General features: G+C 30.3%; 1 protein-coding gene across 1 annotated transcript in view; it reads right to left on the bottom strand.

The window, feature by feature from the left end:
* Nucleotides 1-1,291: 1,291 nt before the first annotated feature.
* Nucleotides 1,292-14,118, bottom strand: part of LOC129912229 (uncharacterized) — a 71,657-nt gene continuing 58,830 nt past the window's right edge. Inside the window, exons 3-6 of the mRNA XM_055990379.1 lie at nt 3,149-3,275; nt 2,939-3,082; nt 1,629-2,873; nt 1,292-1,567 (exon numbers count right to left, since the gene is read on the bottom strand). Coding sequence (XP_055846354.1) covers nt 1,422-1,567; nt 1,629-2,873; nt 2,939-3,082; nt 3,149-3,275 — 1,662 coding nt within the window. The 3' untranslated portion in view covers nt 1,292-1,421. The remainder of the gene's footprint in view (nt 1,568-1,628; nt 2,874-2,938; nt 3,083-3,148; nt 3,276-14,118) is intronic.

Raw genomic sequence — 14,118 nt, 5'->3', positions numbered from 1 at the left:
TTATTTTTGGTGAAAGGGTGTTTTTTTGATGGGTTAAGTTGTGTGTGAGGAAGGTATCATAACAGCTGACTTAAGTTTTATTAATTTTTAAAACTTGGTGTAAATGTTTTGGTTGGTATAAGAATTAAGAATCTATATAAAGTGTACAAAATTATCTTGAGTGAAAGTGTGTTTTTTTTTTAAGAAATGATGAAATTCGGAATTAGTACCACAAAAACTAGGAAAAAAATGTTTGGTACACCAATGAAATGTAAAAATGTTTCATTTATAACAGAAACAAAGAATCCGAACAGTCTATACAAATATTTTAGGTTAAAGGGTGTTTTTTTTTTTGGGAAATAGGGAAAAATCCGCGATAAGTCCGATAAAATCAATGGTATAAATGGTACCCTTACGAAATTCATTAAATATGTTCTCTTTCCCATGGGAACTACGAATAATGTAAGTCTATAAATTTTTTTTATGTGAAAGGGTGTTTTTTTAGAAGTAAAGAAAATATGGGTATATTTGAAAAAGTGTGTAATACTAAAGTAATATTAGTGGTACCCTATTGAAATTTAGCAATTATGTTTCTTTTAAGATAAGAAACAAGAATCTAAAGTGTCTATAAAAATATCATGGTGAAAAGGGTGTTTTTGTGAGTCAAAACAAAAAAGATGTATCATCCTAATGAAATTTGGTAAAAACATTGATTTTGGGATAGAAAGCAAGAGTAAAGAGTTTTCATAAAAAAAATTTTGGTGAAAGGGTGTTTTTTTCGAAGAGACAGTAAAATCTGCTATTGTTCAATCGATTTAATAAAATATTTATTTGCTTTCTATTTCTTATAACTAAACAAAATTTGTATTTACAAACAAATAATATTCTCTTTATAATTGCACTAATAAATTGTCTTTGTTTCAATTTTCACTTGGCTTTTATTCTTAAAAACTAAAAAACACAAACAATTGCTGCACCTTTTTATTCAATCTTATACATTAAAAACTTATTCTAAATTTATTAACTTAAAAATAATTAAGTAATGCACCTAAGTGAATTTTATTTATGTCATTTTGAACACTAGTTCTGTTCGATTCGAAAATTATTCGCATATCACGTGCTAAAAAAATGGTTTATATCAAAATTTTCGCTAAGTAGTTTTGTTTTTCTCTTTAAGGCCCAATTTATTCACTCTCCATTATTTTTAAAGGCTCCATTAAAAATTATAAAACTGTCAAATCGCATACAAATTTTAAAATTTCCCTTTTTTAATGGCGACTTTAAATTTAATGGAGTGTGAATAAATTGGACCTAAGTGTGATGTTAACCATTTTGTGTCGGAAAATTTTCTACTTGTGTGTCAAAATTAGATGTTTCGTTTTGTCGAAATTTTGACATCTTAGGTATATTTTATGTTTTCATTCAAACATTTAATCGCGATGTTAGGTTTGTTCGACTTGTCGTTCTTTGTTTTTGTGCAGAATTTTTCGACAAACATTTTCTGCTAACCAAGAAAAGAGTGCCAGTGTTGTCATCAAGTTGATAAAATGTATTGACCCACTGTAACTTGTTGCATCGGTGATCATACCTAAAATTTAAAAAAATCAGAGTAATTTTTAAGAAAAAAAAGCTGGCAACCCTGAACTTACCAACAACTGGCCCAATAGCAAAAATGAACAGTCCGTTGAAGATCAACTGAAGTCCCGATGCTGCTGGTAACCTATTCAAAGGCACATAACTCGACAGAATTAATGGAGCAAAGATTGTCCGGAAACCTTTACCAAACCCAACCAAAGCTGCCACAAACATCAGTCCTTGAGCCGTTCTAACAATTGTAATGAAAAACCTTCCCAGGCATATGCAAATAATTCCAAAGGCAAACAGGATTCTATTACCTAGTTTGATCTTCTCCAAAGCAAATGGAGCTAAAAACCTTACAGCAAGATCCATAGCTCCAATCAAAGACATCGCTGTCGAAATTTCCGAGTCAGTAAATTTGAAATCGTTCAAAATAAAAGGTGTTAGTACTGAAAAGTTAGCCTCTCCAAACAATATCACAGCCATGCCAAGAACTAAATTAACAAATGTTGGATCTCTTAAAAGATCCAAGTCAAAGAATCTAATAAATTTTTCCTTAAAAGTCAAACTTTTTTCCAAAGCTGCATCAGCTTCTTTCTTCTCCAATTCTTTTTCGTTCTCGATTTGCTTTTGCAACAAAACTTTTTCTTCGGCGCAAGTACACTTGAACTCAGAGGTTCCTGACTTTGAGAAAATATTGGTCTTGCTGAGATATCGATCTTGTTCCTCTTTTTCGAGGTTAAAGTAATTTGGCTTTGAGAAGCTATCGTTTGGGGTCATTTTTGTTTCACGCTGAGAATTGATCGAAACATGTCTTTGCAACTTTCTTGGAGCTTGATTTGCGTCTGTGGTGAGTGATAGTTTAGAACCATAGTAACCATCGTTGGCACGGGAAAGCATTGGAGTGCAGGGTTCTGTGATAACCTCAAGACCGGGTCTGTCTTCATCATCATCGTTGAAGGCATGCGTACTGGAAAACATACTTCTTTTACGCTTTTTCGCCAAACAGTATTTACATTCGTGATCGGGCTCAGGAGACAGTGCTTCTGTCTCGGGTGTTTGTTGGGGTTTAACATGCCATAGAACAGGTTGTAGGACTAATCCCGCCGCAACGGAATTCAAAGCAATTGCTGCTAAGATAAAAAGTGTTCCTTGAATGCCATAAAGACTCAAAGTCCAAGTTACTATGTGCGGGAATACAATTGGACCCAGCCCGGTTATCGTCCAGGAGAATCCTGTTGCTTGACGACGTTTGTGTCGGAAGTAAGTATTTACAGCGAGTGATGTTGCTGACATGCTGATACCAAGTCCAAAACCTTTAACAAAGAATAAAAAACAAAATTAAAAGTTGAAACACTTTTTATCTCTTTCCATAACATACCAACAAAAATTGAGAAAAATATGATGTACTGTATTAATGTTGAACAAAAGGCTGTTGCAAAGATGCCTATTGTTAATATTAAATCGCCTGCGATGGCAACTTGACGAAATGTGAAACGTCGAAACATTGCACCGTTTATAAGACCTTAAGAAGAAAAGAAATAATTGAATAAGATACAGTGGCTTTTAGAACTTTTAAAGACTTTTTTACCTGTGAGTGCTGATACTGCCATGGTAACATTAATGATTGTACTAATATGAGATCCTTTAAATCCAAGACTGTAGAGACGTTCTCGGTAAACGAGGCCATATTGTTGAAAACAGGGAAATATTGATAGCTGAAATTAAAAAAAAAATGAAGAATTTAATTAAAAAGACGAAGGTCTAGTTATTTTCAAAATGTAAACGAAATCAATAAAATTTATTTTCAAAACCCAGTTTATATAAATCACCTTAACTGGAAATCAAAGTTTTAATCTTTTTTTAAATTTCTTAGTTCTGTTGCTGATGCAAATGTTATCTCGAAAAGGCTTAATGTGATAAAAACTAAAATTTTAGGGAGATTAAGGTTTGCAGTATTTTTATACCCAAAGTTTTCTTAACATCACAGTTTATTTATTCAACTATATTTTTAACAAGAGAAAAGGATTTATATAGTTTGGAATCCTGGTTACTAGAAATATTTTGAATTTGTATTTGAATATACAGGGTGTCCCACAGTCACCGCCCCAAACAAAAACCATAGATTCCTGAGGTCATTTTAAGTCGAAAAACTTAAGAGGTAATTTTCTCGTTTTCGTCCCGTTTTCGAGTTACCACGGTTTTTATGATTTTTGTTCTCTTTTCCCTTATCTGGCTTTATCTTTGCCAAATTACGTTTGATTTGAAAATTTTTTTTTACAACCAATTAAGAATTTATTTCAGTTTAAGTTTGTCTCAAAACTTTTTTTCTCCGGACAACCGTTTCTCCACAATTTTGCATCAAACACAATTTTCTTCGTTTTTTAAGTTGTTTTTTACACTTTCATATCATTTAAGTCAAAAAAACACGTTAATGAGTATTGATTTTTTGTGCTTTTTATTAAAGCCCAATTTATTTTCATAAAAAAAATAAGTTTTATTTCATAAAAAAGGCTACTGAAAGTAATTAAAAAAAAAATTAACAAACTGAGTGAATTAAAAAAAAATAATTTTTAAATACAAAATTTATTTAAATGAATTAAAACTTTTTCTGAGCTTTATTTATTTGTTCTTTTCTTAACCACAATAGCTCAGAAAAAGTTTTTAATTCATTTAAATTAATTTTATATTTAAAAATTATTTTTTTTTAATTCACTCAGTTTGTTTATTTTTTTTTTAATTACTTTTAGTAGCCTTTTTTATGAAATAAAACTTATTTTTTTATGAAAATAAACTGGGCTTTAATAAAAAGCACAAAAAAATTAATACTCATTAACGTGTTTTTTTGACTTAAATGATATTAAAGTGTAAAAAACAACTTAAAAAACGAAGAAAATTGTATTTGATGCAAAATTGTGGAGAAACGGTTGTCCGCAGAAAAAAAAGTTTTGAGACAAACTAAAACTGTAATAAATTCTCAATTGGTTGTAAAAAAAATTTTTCAAATCAAACGTAGTTTGCAAAGATAAAGCCAGATAAGGGAAAAGAGAACAAAAATCATAAAAACCGTGGTAACTCGAAAACGGGACGAAAACGAGAAAATTACCTCTTAAGTTTTTCGACTTAAAATGACCTCAGGAATCCATGGTTTTCGTTTGGGGCGGTGACTGTGGGACACCCTGTATTGTAGTAGAAAATAAGTAGTGAATTATAGTTTAAAATTAGTTGTAATTTGGTTGCACTTTGTTACTTGTGAAGAACTTTCAACTTTGAAAAATCAATAGAAAAACTCTGTGATACCTACTAACTAGAGCAAGCGTGTGGTGCTCAGACTCCTTGCGTAAGAAAGTAAAGTTTTAAAAAAATCTATAGAACTTTTACTTCAATAGCATCTTTTTTTTTTATATAAGTGCCTACTTATATTAGTTCAAATACGACTGTTCAAAAATGTTTCTAAGTCGACAAAATTTAAAAAAAAAATTGAGATGTTGTCTACATTTTCTTAAGATTAAGATTTTCTTAAAATCGACTGGGCCGCACGAACTTGCTCTTAGAGTTCAAGTTGCTTAAATTTTTAAGACTTTTTATATAGAAATTTGGAAAAAAAAAATAAAATTCGTTTAAAAAAAAAAACAAAATAAAATCTGAAATCAAATTGCCCTCCAAAATAAGTAGGTATGCAGTTTTGATTGATATATTAAGGTGTATTTTTAGAAAAAAAAAAAAAATTTCAAAATCGTTAGAGCCGTTTTTTTAAAAACTAATTTTTTATAAATAATTTTTTGGAAAAAAAGTTTTAAAATAAAATTGGTATGCCTTTTTGTAGAAATCACTAATCAATATCTACACATAAATTTCAAAAAAATTCAATGTCCCGTTTTCGAGAATTTGATTTTTCAAAAAAAAATCTTCAAAATTTTTTTAAAAATCCAAAAATTATTTTTTTCGAAATTTTATTTTGATTTATATTTACATTATATAAATGCTTCTTCACAAAAGTTTCGTTGAAATCGAATAAGCAGTTTCGGAGATAATCGGATTTAAAAAAAACGGTTGTACCTATGGCAGGTACCGTTAATAATGCTTTAAAAAAAAAATTTCATTAGAAGACAGACCTCGTCTTAAAACTAACATTTGAATTTTTTAAACAAAATCGTTGGAGGCGTTTTTGAGCAATTTCAACTTTACTAAAATCGGTATATGACAAGTACCGTTATTTTTGGTCCAAAAAAATTAATTCCAAAAAACCCTCTGGAGAGTCGCCAAATAAAGCTACATACCAAGTTTGACATTAATCGGTCCATCCATTTAGGCTGTAGCTCCTTATACAGACAGACAGACAGACTGACAGACGGACTTCCGGGACCGACTTTATTGGCATTCTCTACCATAGTAATTTCATGGAAAAATAACTTGATATATAGTACCTATATCGCAAGTAAAAACTACCGACGGAGAAGGAGATTCGTACCCGAGTATCCAGAGCACTTTCAATTAGAAGTTCAACGCTTTAACCGCCACGACCACCAAGTCATGTTTGTATGAACTGACAATTTTTTACTTAAGTCAAAATAACTTTGAAGACGACTTAAACATTTGGTACAGCGAATTGTTTTCATATTTTTTCCTTTTTTCAAAATGAAACTGTGGGGACGTGGTGCAGCGGTGGTGCGGCTATTGATTTTTAAGGTGGCTTTTAATAAATAACTTGAAAATGGGTTTGAGATCTTATATCGTGTCATATGAAAATCTGGGTCCTTAATACATCAGCTACATCAACGACCTTAAACATTAATTTGTGCGACCTTTTGGACTTCCCGAAGAACTTTTTTCAACATTTGCACTATTTAGGCCTTAACAAGTACTTTCGACTGTAATTTGGACTCAACTATTGATTTTTGAGGTGACTTATTTAAAGTTGATGTATGTAGTTAACTCTGAAACAGACCACTGGTTATAAAACCTTTAACACTTTAAAAACTAACTTTCTAGATCTAGATGATTGATAGACTCATTTACTTAACATGTCTTAAAAAAAAAAGATATAAACATGAATATTAATGAGCAAATTATCATTTGTTTACTTTTATATTTTTACTTGCGATATAGGTACTATATATCAAGTTATGCATTCGTACAAAAAAAAAAAGTTGAGATAACATTTTTCCATGACATTACGATGGTAGACAATGCCAAAAAAGTGGGTCCCGGAAGTCCGTCTGTCTGTCTGTCTGTCTGTCAGTCTGTCAGTCTGTCAGTCTGTCAGTCTGTCAGTCTGTCAGTCTGTCAGTCTGTCAGTCTGTCAGTCTGTCAGTCTGTCAGTCTGTCAGTCTGTCAGTCTGTCAGTCTGTCAGTCTGTCAGTCTGTCAGTCTGTCAGTCTGTCAGTCTGTCAGTCTGTCAGTCTGTCAGTCTGTCAGTCTGTCAGTCTGTCAGTCTGTCAGTCTGTCAGTCTGTCAGTCTGTCAGTCTGTCAGTCTGTCAGTCTGTCAGTCTGTCAGTCTGTCAGTCTGTCAGTCTGTCAGTCTGTCAGTCTGTCAGTCTGTCAGTCTGTCAGTCTGTCAGTCTGTCAGTCTGTCAGTCTGTCAGTCTGTCAGTCTGTCAGTCTGTCAGTCTGTCAGTCTGTCAGTCTGTCAGTCTGTCAGTCTGTCAGTCTGTCAGTCTGTCAGTCTGTCAGTCTGTCAGTCTGTCAGTCTGTCAGTCTGTCAGTCTGTCAGTCTGTCAGTCTGTCAGTCTGTCAGTCTGTCAGTCTGTCAGTCTGTCAGTCTGTCAGTCTGTCTGTCTGTCAGTCTGTCAGTCTGTCAGTCTGTCAGTCTGTCTGTCAGTCTGTCTGTATAAGGAGCTACAGCCTAAACGGATGGACCGATTAATGTCAAACTTGGTATGTAGCGTTATTCTGCGACTCTCCAGAGGGGTTTTTGGAATTAATTTTTTTGGACCAAAAATAACGGTACTTGTCATATACCGATTTTAGTAAAATTGAAATATCTCGAAAACGGCTCTAACGATTTTGTTTAAAAAATTTAAATGTTAGTTTTAAGCTAAGGTCTATCTTTCAATGAAAAATTTTTTTTTGAAAATCATTATTAACGGTACCTGCCATAGAACCGTTTTTTTTCAAATCCGATTATCTCCGAAACTGCTTATTCGATTTCAACGAAACTTTTTGTGGAGAAGCATTTATATAATTTAAATATAAGCCAAAAATAAAATTTTGAAAAAAATAATTTTTTGGATTTTTAAAAAAAATTTGAAAATTTTTTTTTGAAAAATCAAATTTTCGAAAACGGGACATTGAACTTTTTTGAAATTTTGTTTTTAGATGTTGATTAGTGATTTCTATAAAATGGCATACCAATTTTATTTTAAAACTTTTTTTCCAAAAAAATATTTATAAAAAATTAGTCTTTTAAAAAACGGCTCTAACGATTTTGAAAATTTTTTTTCTAAAAATGCATGTTAATATATCAATCAAAACTGCATACTTGTTTTGGAGGGCAATTTAATTTCAGATTTTATTTTATTTTTAAAAAAAACGAATTTTGTTTTTTTTTTCCAAATTTTTATACAAAAAGTCTTAAAAATTTAAGCAACTTTAACTCTAAGAGCAAGTTCGTGCGACCCAGTCGAGCATTTTATTTTCATTGCATTAATATTGAAAACCAATATAATAAACACTCATTCAATGAACAACATAAATCCCCTTAAAAGCATTGGTAAAAAAACATTTTCATTCAAAATAAAAAAAAAAATTAATAAAATTGAAACCTGTTATAAAAAAAAATTAATACCCTGCGGTTGATTTCATTCATCGACAAATAAATGCATGTAAAACATCAAATTTATTTTATGAACAAACATCAATATTACCTACCAAAAAATACGAACACAAAAAAAATAAGGGTGGCCCATTCTAAAGACATCAGCTATGATGTTCCATAGAGTCACTGCTTCGCACGTGTTTCGAATTACAAATTTTTACGTGTGTTTATTTTTGGAAAAAAAAGATGAAATCCTCAATAGAGCTCCCGGGACCATAACCGTGACTGTGATCTGAGGGTTTTTCCTTTCATATATAATAAAACATACAATCATTAATTTGAGAATAAGTCTATAAGATGCCACCAGAGACGCGTTCACGAAACACAATATTTTTTGAGCATTGAGGTGCTATTAACCATGAATATGTATTGCCGCGAGCTAGAGCATATAGCAAGTTTCTTATCCTAAAATAACAGATAGAGTGGATGCACTCGTGTGCGCTGAATGATGTCTTCTCTAATCATATATAAAGCCTGGAAATAGCTTTATAGTGGCATGGCATGGAAACGGAAAGAGGATATAGCGGATTGATTATGTGCGGCTGAAGTGAGCCATTATAATTTTATTATTATTATTAAAAGATGTCAAGTGGGTGAAAGCCCTATGCGCCCCTAAGCTATAGACGATGTTAAAGGATTCATAATTATCTAGAATTTTGTGTTTTTTCCTTTCAAAAGGAAGGAAGAATTTATTATGGATGATGATGATGATGACGATAAGACATAAGTTTTAGGTACCTGGGGTAAAATCTTTTGAAAACAACGAAGAGTGTTCTTATAGTTTGAAAAGGGTATAGTTATGCATGAATATGGCCACTTTCAATCTTTCATCTCACTTTGAAGGGAGCATACATTCTGTTTTTCTATTAATGCTATTAAGATTTTCAAGTTCTTAAGACAATTGATTATTATTTTTCCTTTAGAAACCATTATTTTTGTATTCTCGTATTTCTTGTATATTTTGTACTCATCAAATTTGGTACATTGATTAGTCTTATTTTTATGTTCAAAGTTATGAGTTTTAGGTAAGGTTTTAGATCTTGTTCATGAAAGAAGCTTTGTTGATTCTGATTGTATACCTACTTGCAAATCAGGTAATTGCAATTTTTTTATATTGAAAGTAAAATTGTTGCATTCGATATTTCTAATGCAATTTTTTTTTTCGAATTTCAAATCGTAACAGCGCGGTAAAGTTGCGAATAGTGAAGACTAAAAAGGGTTTAGAAAAAAAAATCAAAATCTGTTCATATCATCCGGTCGCACATCTGCTCTAAAGTTTGAAATTTTTTTTTTAATGGTAGGTATTTTTACAAAAACAATTTGACCACTCTAAAATCTTATTTATTGAATATACATAATAGCTTATGAAAATTCTTCTGTAAGCTAAATATTAGTATAGAAAAAAAAATTGGTTCAAATTGGTTGGGGACTTTCGGTGGCGCATGCGTTTCGGAATTTGTCAAAAAAGGCAAAAATCTTATTTTTTGATATTTTTACTTTTTTATAAACTATTTGGTAAATTCTTATTTTTACCAAATAGGAATTAAAAATGAAGTTGACACAATCCGTTAAAGTCATGAAGTCGTTGAAGATTTAAAAATCTTTCGGTCAAAAACGCTTTGACTACCTATTTATCATTCTTTTCGCAGCACAGTGTTGCCTTTGGTGCTTTTTGGTGTCAAAAATCATTTGCACATGAAATTTAGTACACTGAAGCATATACATAAATATAAGAAATACGAAAAAGCTTCCAACCTTTTAAGCTAAATTGATGTAAAAAAGATGTTTGACTTTAGATTCATATTCAATGAAAAAAATTCAAAACTTTTTAAAACAAACTTCAAAAAGTGCCAAATTAGTAAGACCATAGCCGTAGCTAGGATTTCATTTCGGGAAGGGTTAGCTCAGACCGAGCAAATTTTTTTTTATATATTTTTACATGCTAACGTAAGCGAGGAAAAAATTTTTGTAGAAGCCTACCTACCCCTTATACAAAAAACTATTTCGTAAAATATCATACCTATAAAAAACACTAGATATTGCACTGGCCAACAATTTTCAACTTTTTAAAATTTTCCAGAAAGATTTATATCAAATTTTATAGATTTGGGCTCAGTAAGCTCAAAAATAATATTGGTTTCTTTCTATCAGCTCTAGTTTTTGAAATATTTAATTTTTCATATTTGGGGAAGTATTAATACTAATTTTTAAGTTTTTCTTATTTTGAGCGTTTATTCAAATTTTCCAGAAAAAAATTATATTAAACTCAATGTATTTGGGGTCAGTAAACATTAATTTTTTTTCTAGGAGCTCTATTTTTTGAAATATTTAAGTTTTTTACATTTTGGGGGTAATTTCGTACTAATTTTAAAGTTATGCTTATTTTAACTGTTTGTTAGCATTTTCCAAAATTTTTCTTATCGAATCTAATACATTTGGGTTCACTAAGCCTAAAAATCACACTGGTTGCTTTCTAGGAGCTCTTTTTTTTTTAAATATTTTAATTTTTCACATTTTTGTGGTGATTTCATACTATTTTGTTAGATTTTATTATTTCAAGCGTTCTTAAAGTTTTTTTGGAAAAATTTGTTTCTAATGTAATGTATTTCGATTCAGTTAGTTAAAAAGAAATACAAAAAATTTTTTTTTTTTAAATAAAAAAAAAATTTAACAAAAAATTTTTTATAAATTTCTATGCCTTTTCATGTGTGAATAAAATTTAAAAACTATAGAGCTGCTAGAAAAAAATAATGTTATTTTTGGAATCAGCACCCTAAATTTAGTAAGAATTGATAAACAACGGTCTGGAAAATTTTTGTGTGTTGGGGAGTGTTATCAATGGTTTTAACAGCCAGCAGATAAATCATAAATATATTAACATAAATGTAAATTATAAATTATTTATTATTAAATCTTTGCCGCCGGGTACAAAGGGGTTAAGTCACAAAATTGCACTTTCCGGGTTTCGATGAAATAAGATTAACCTCTTTTTTCTCTTTTATTTGGTATCAAAAACATAAATTTAGAACAACACTTTTCTATAAAAATAAGAGGATCAATGCTCAAAAGTGCATCGATTAGCTCAACTTTACATTTTCAGGCAAACTATCAATTATGACTTAACCCCTTTGTACCCGGCGGTAAAGAAATGTCAATGTTTAATAAATTATATATCAAGTCTGAATTTGAAAAATCGAGTTGTAACCTTTACTTCCTAAGTTCAGCAAAATATTTCAAAAATGCTTTTACTTTTACGCTAGTTAAGATTCAAATAGAAAGGTATAGAAAGTACAAACATAATCAGTTTTTGTGATAAATATCTACAGAAAAAATATAACCCAAACGTCATATATATATCGTTTACAAATCAAAGTTTCCAATATTTAGGTTGAAGGAACAATTTTCTTGCATTCTCGTTTCTTGTTCATATTCAGGCTAGTTTGCTGTGTTACCACAATCTTTTACAAGTCAGTAATCTGAATTTGACTAAAAAAATTATTTAGCATAGGGGGAAGTGGTCACCCTTCGTACAGTTTTTACTTATTTTTTTTTAGTTATTTATTTACTCACTCCAGTTTCGAGAAAATGGACTTTATTTGTAACATGTATATTATTACACTTTAGAAAAAAATTTTACACTTCTAAATCAAAGGCTTAAATAGTAATAGCCATTTTACTGGGATTAGATTTTTGTACGAATCCTCCCCACCCGTGGGGTACCTTCGTACAGCACATGGGGTACATTCGTACAGGATATTTAAAACGTTAATTTGACTAACTTTTGATTTGTCAAATGCCAAATATGAGTTTTAAAACATTTAATTACTTATTAATTTATCAATTAATTGAACTTGACTCAGAAAAAAACAAAAACAAATAAAAAATTAATTTTTCGCAATTTGATGATTATGAAACAAATTATTATTTACATATATAAAAATACCAACCTTAATTCACTATAGAATGCGAAATACTTATTATAGAGGTTTAAATTTCGTTTCAATAAAACTGTAACTCCGTGTTTTGATTGTTATCTGCTGAAGAAAATTTACTGGCGGGCATACGTATGCGTACGAATGTGCCCCATGTTTGACTGTACGAATGCTCCCCAAGCTGTACATAATGCAGAAAAATCGATTTTTGAAAAAATGTACTGAGATTTTGCAATATTTATAATTAAAACACAAATTTAACACTTTAAACAACAATTCTTCATTACTGTTTAGCCAAAAACATACTTAACTTAAACACAACATGACATAAAATGTACATAAAAAAATTACTCAGAGCACTAAAAAACACAAAAAGTCTTGTGGCGACCGAATCCGTTGCACTTAGGATTCAAAATTTATCTAGTAGCTCGGCGCCTACTATGTCTATGCACACTAGTAAGCACGTGTTTGAATACCGTTTAGTTTTTGTTTTATGCTCACTGTACGAAGGGTGACCGTGTACGAAGGGTGACCACTTCCCCCTACAACTGTTTATGTCGTATTATTTCAAAAGTTAGCTCTTTTAGCAAAAACAAATTGTATACTTTCTTAAAACGAAGAGACAATCAATTTATAATTATCTATTTTTTTGTACGACTTATGGTTCCCACTTATAAGAGGATTGAAAATTTCATACAAATATTTTATTTTGTTCAAATCTATTTGAAACTTAACCGCCACAAAATTGGAGATTTTCGATTTATCACTAAAATATAAAAGCAATCCATCAAGTTCGGCATATATATGCACAAGTATGTATTAGGGTTGTATTTGTTCAAATTCTCATCATATAATTTTCTAAAAAAATTTCGGGGGGGGGGGGGGGTTAAACCCTGTAACCCCCCCTAAATACGGCTATGAGTAAGACGCACTATTATATTTTTGTTTCGATCTTTTGTTTAAGTTAGTACAATATTTCACATCTTCCCTATGAAAATATCATAAAATACTGACTATTTTGGCGGTATATTTAGGTATATAGTTGACAAGTATGTTTTAAAGTAGGGATTAAAAAAGATTAAAGATAAAGATGTAAAAACTGTTCTAAGAGAATAAAATTTATTATCGGAAAAATGTTTTTTTTTTTTTAAATTGAAAACAAAAAAAAATTCCATACAAAGTCCAAACAAACATGAGAAAAAAGTCAAGAAAAAGGCTTTATTGACTTTTTTTCGGACTGAGAAAGGTATATAGGCATTACTCTTAAGTCTAAATTAAAAAATAAATTTGTTTCAAAATGCTGGTATCAAAAAGTTTTTTCACCACAATAAAATTTTTTTGTTTTACTATTTTCGTATGTGATCTAGCCAATGTATTAATGTATTGCTAACATTAAAACCATTGTTTTAAATAAACTACATTTTTATTTCATTAAAAAAATGGATTTTATTTGCAAGAACAGTATAGGTAAATCCAACGTTTTCAAACCGATATTCCTGTATACCAGAAACCAATAGAAATAAAATGTTTGTCTCATTACAGTCAAATTTACATAGGTAATCTTTATTTTTATCTGTAGGTCAAAGGTCAAACATCTGGAAAACAGTAAAATATAGAAGCTATTCAGTTTTTTGCATTTTAACAACAATTTTGCTAAATGGATTTATTCTGTTTTGTTGCATAGATTTATTCAATTACTACCCAAACAAAAATTTTAACTAGAAAAAAAAAAATTGTTTGTAAATGTACACTCCTTTTTACATAGTACTTCTATTTTTTAAACTATATAATTTTATTTTATATCTTGTGTC

This window comes from Episyrphus balteatus, chromosome 2, assembly GCF_945859705.1.
Source record: "Episyrphus balteatus chromosome 2, idEpiBalt1.1, whole genome shotgun sequence".
NCBI lineage: Eukaryota > Metazoa > Arthropoda > Insecta > Diptera > Syrphidae > Episyrphus > Episyrphus balteatus.
This window is presented reverse-complemented; position numbering and strand designations above follow the sequence as displayed.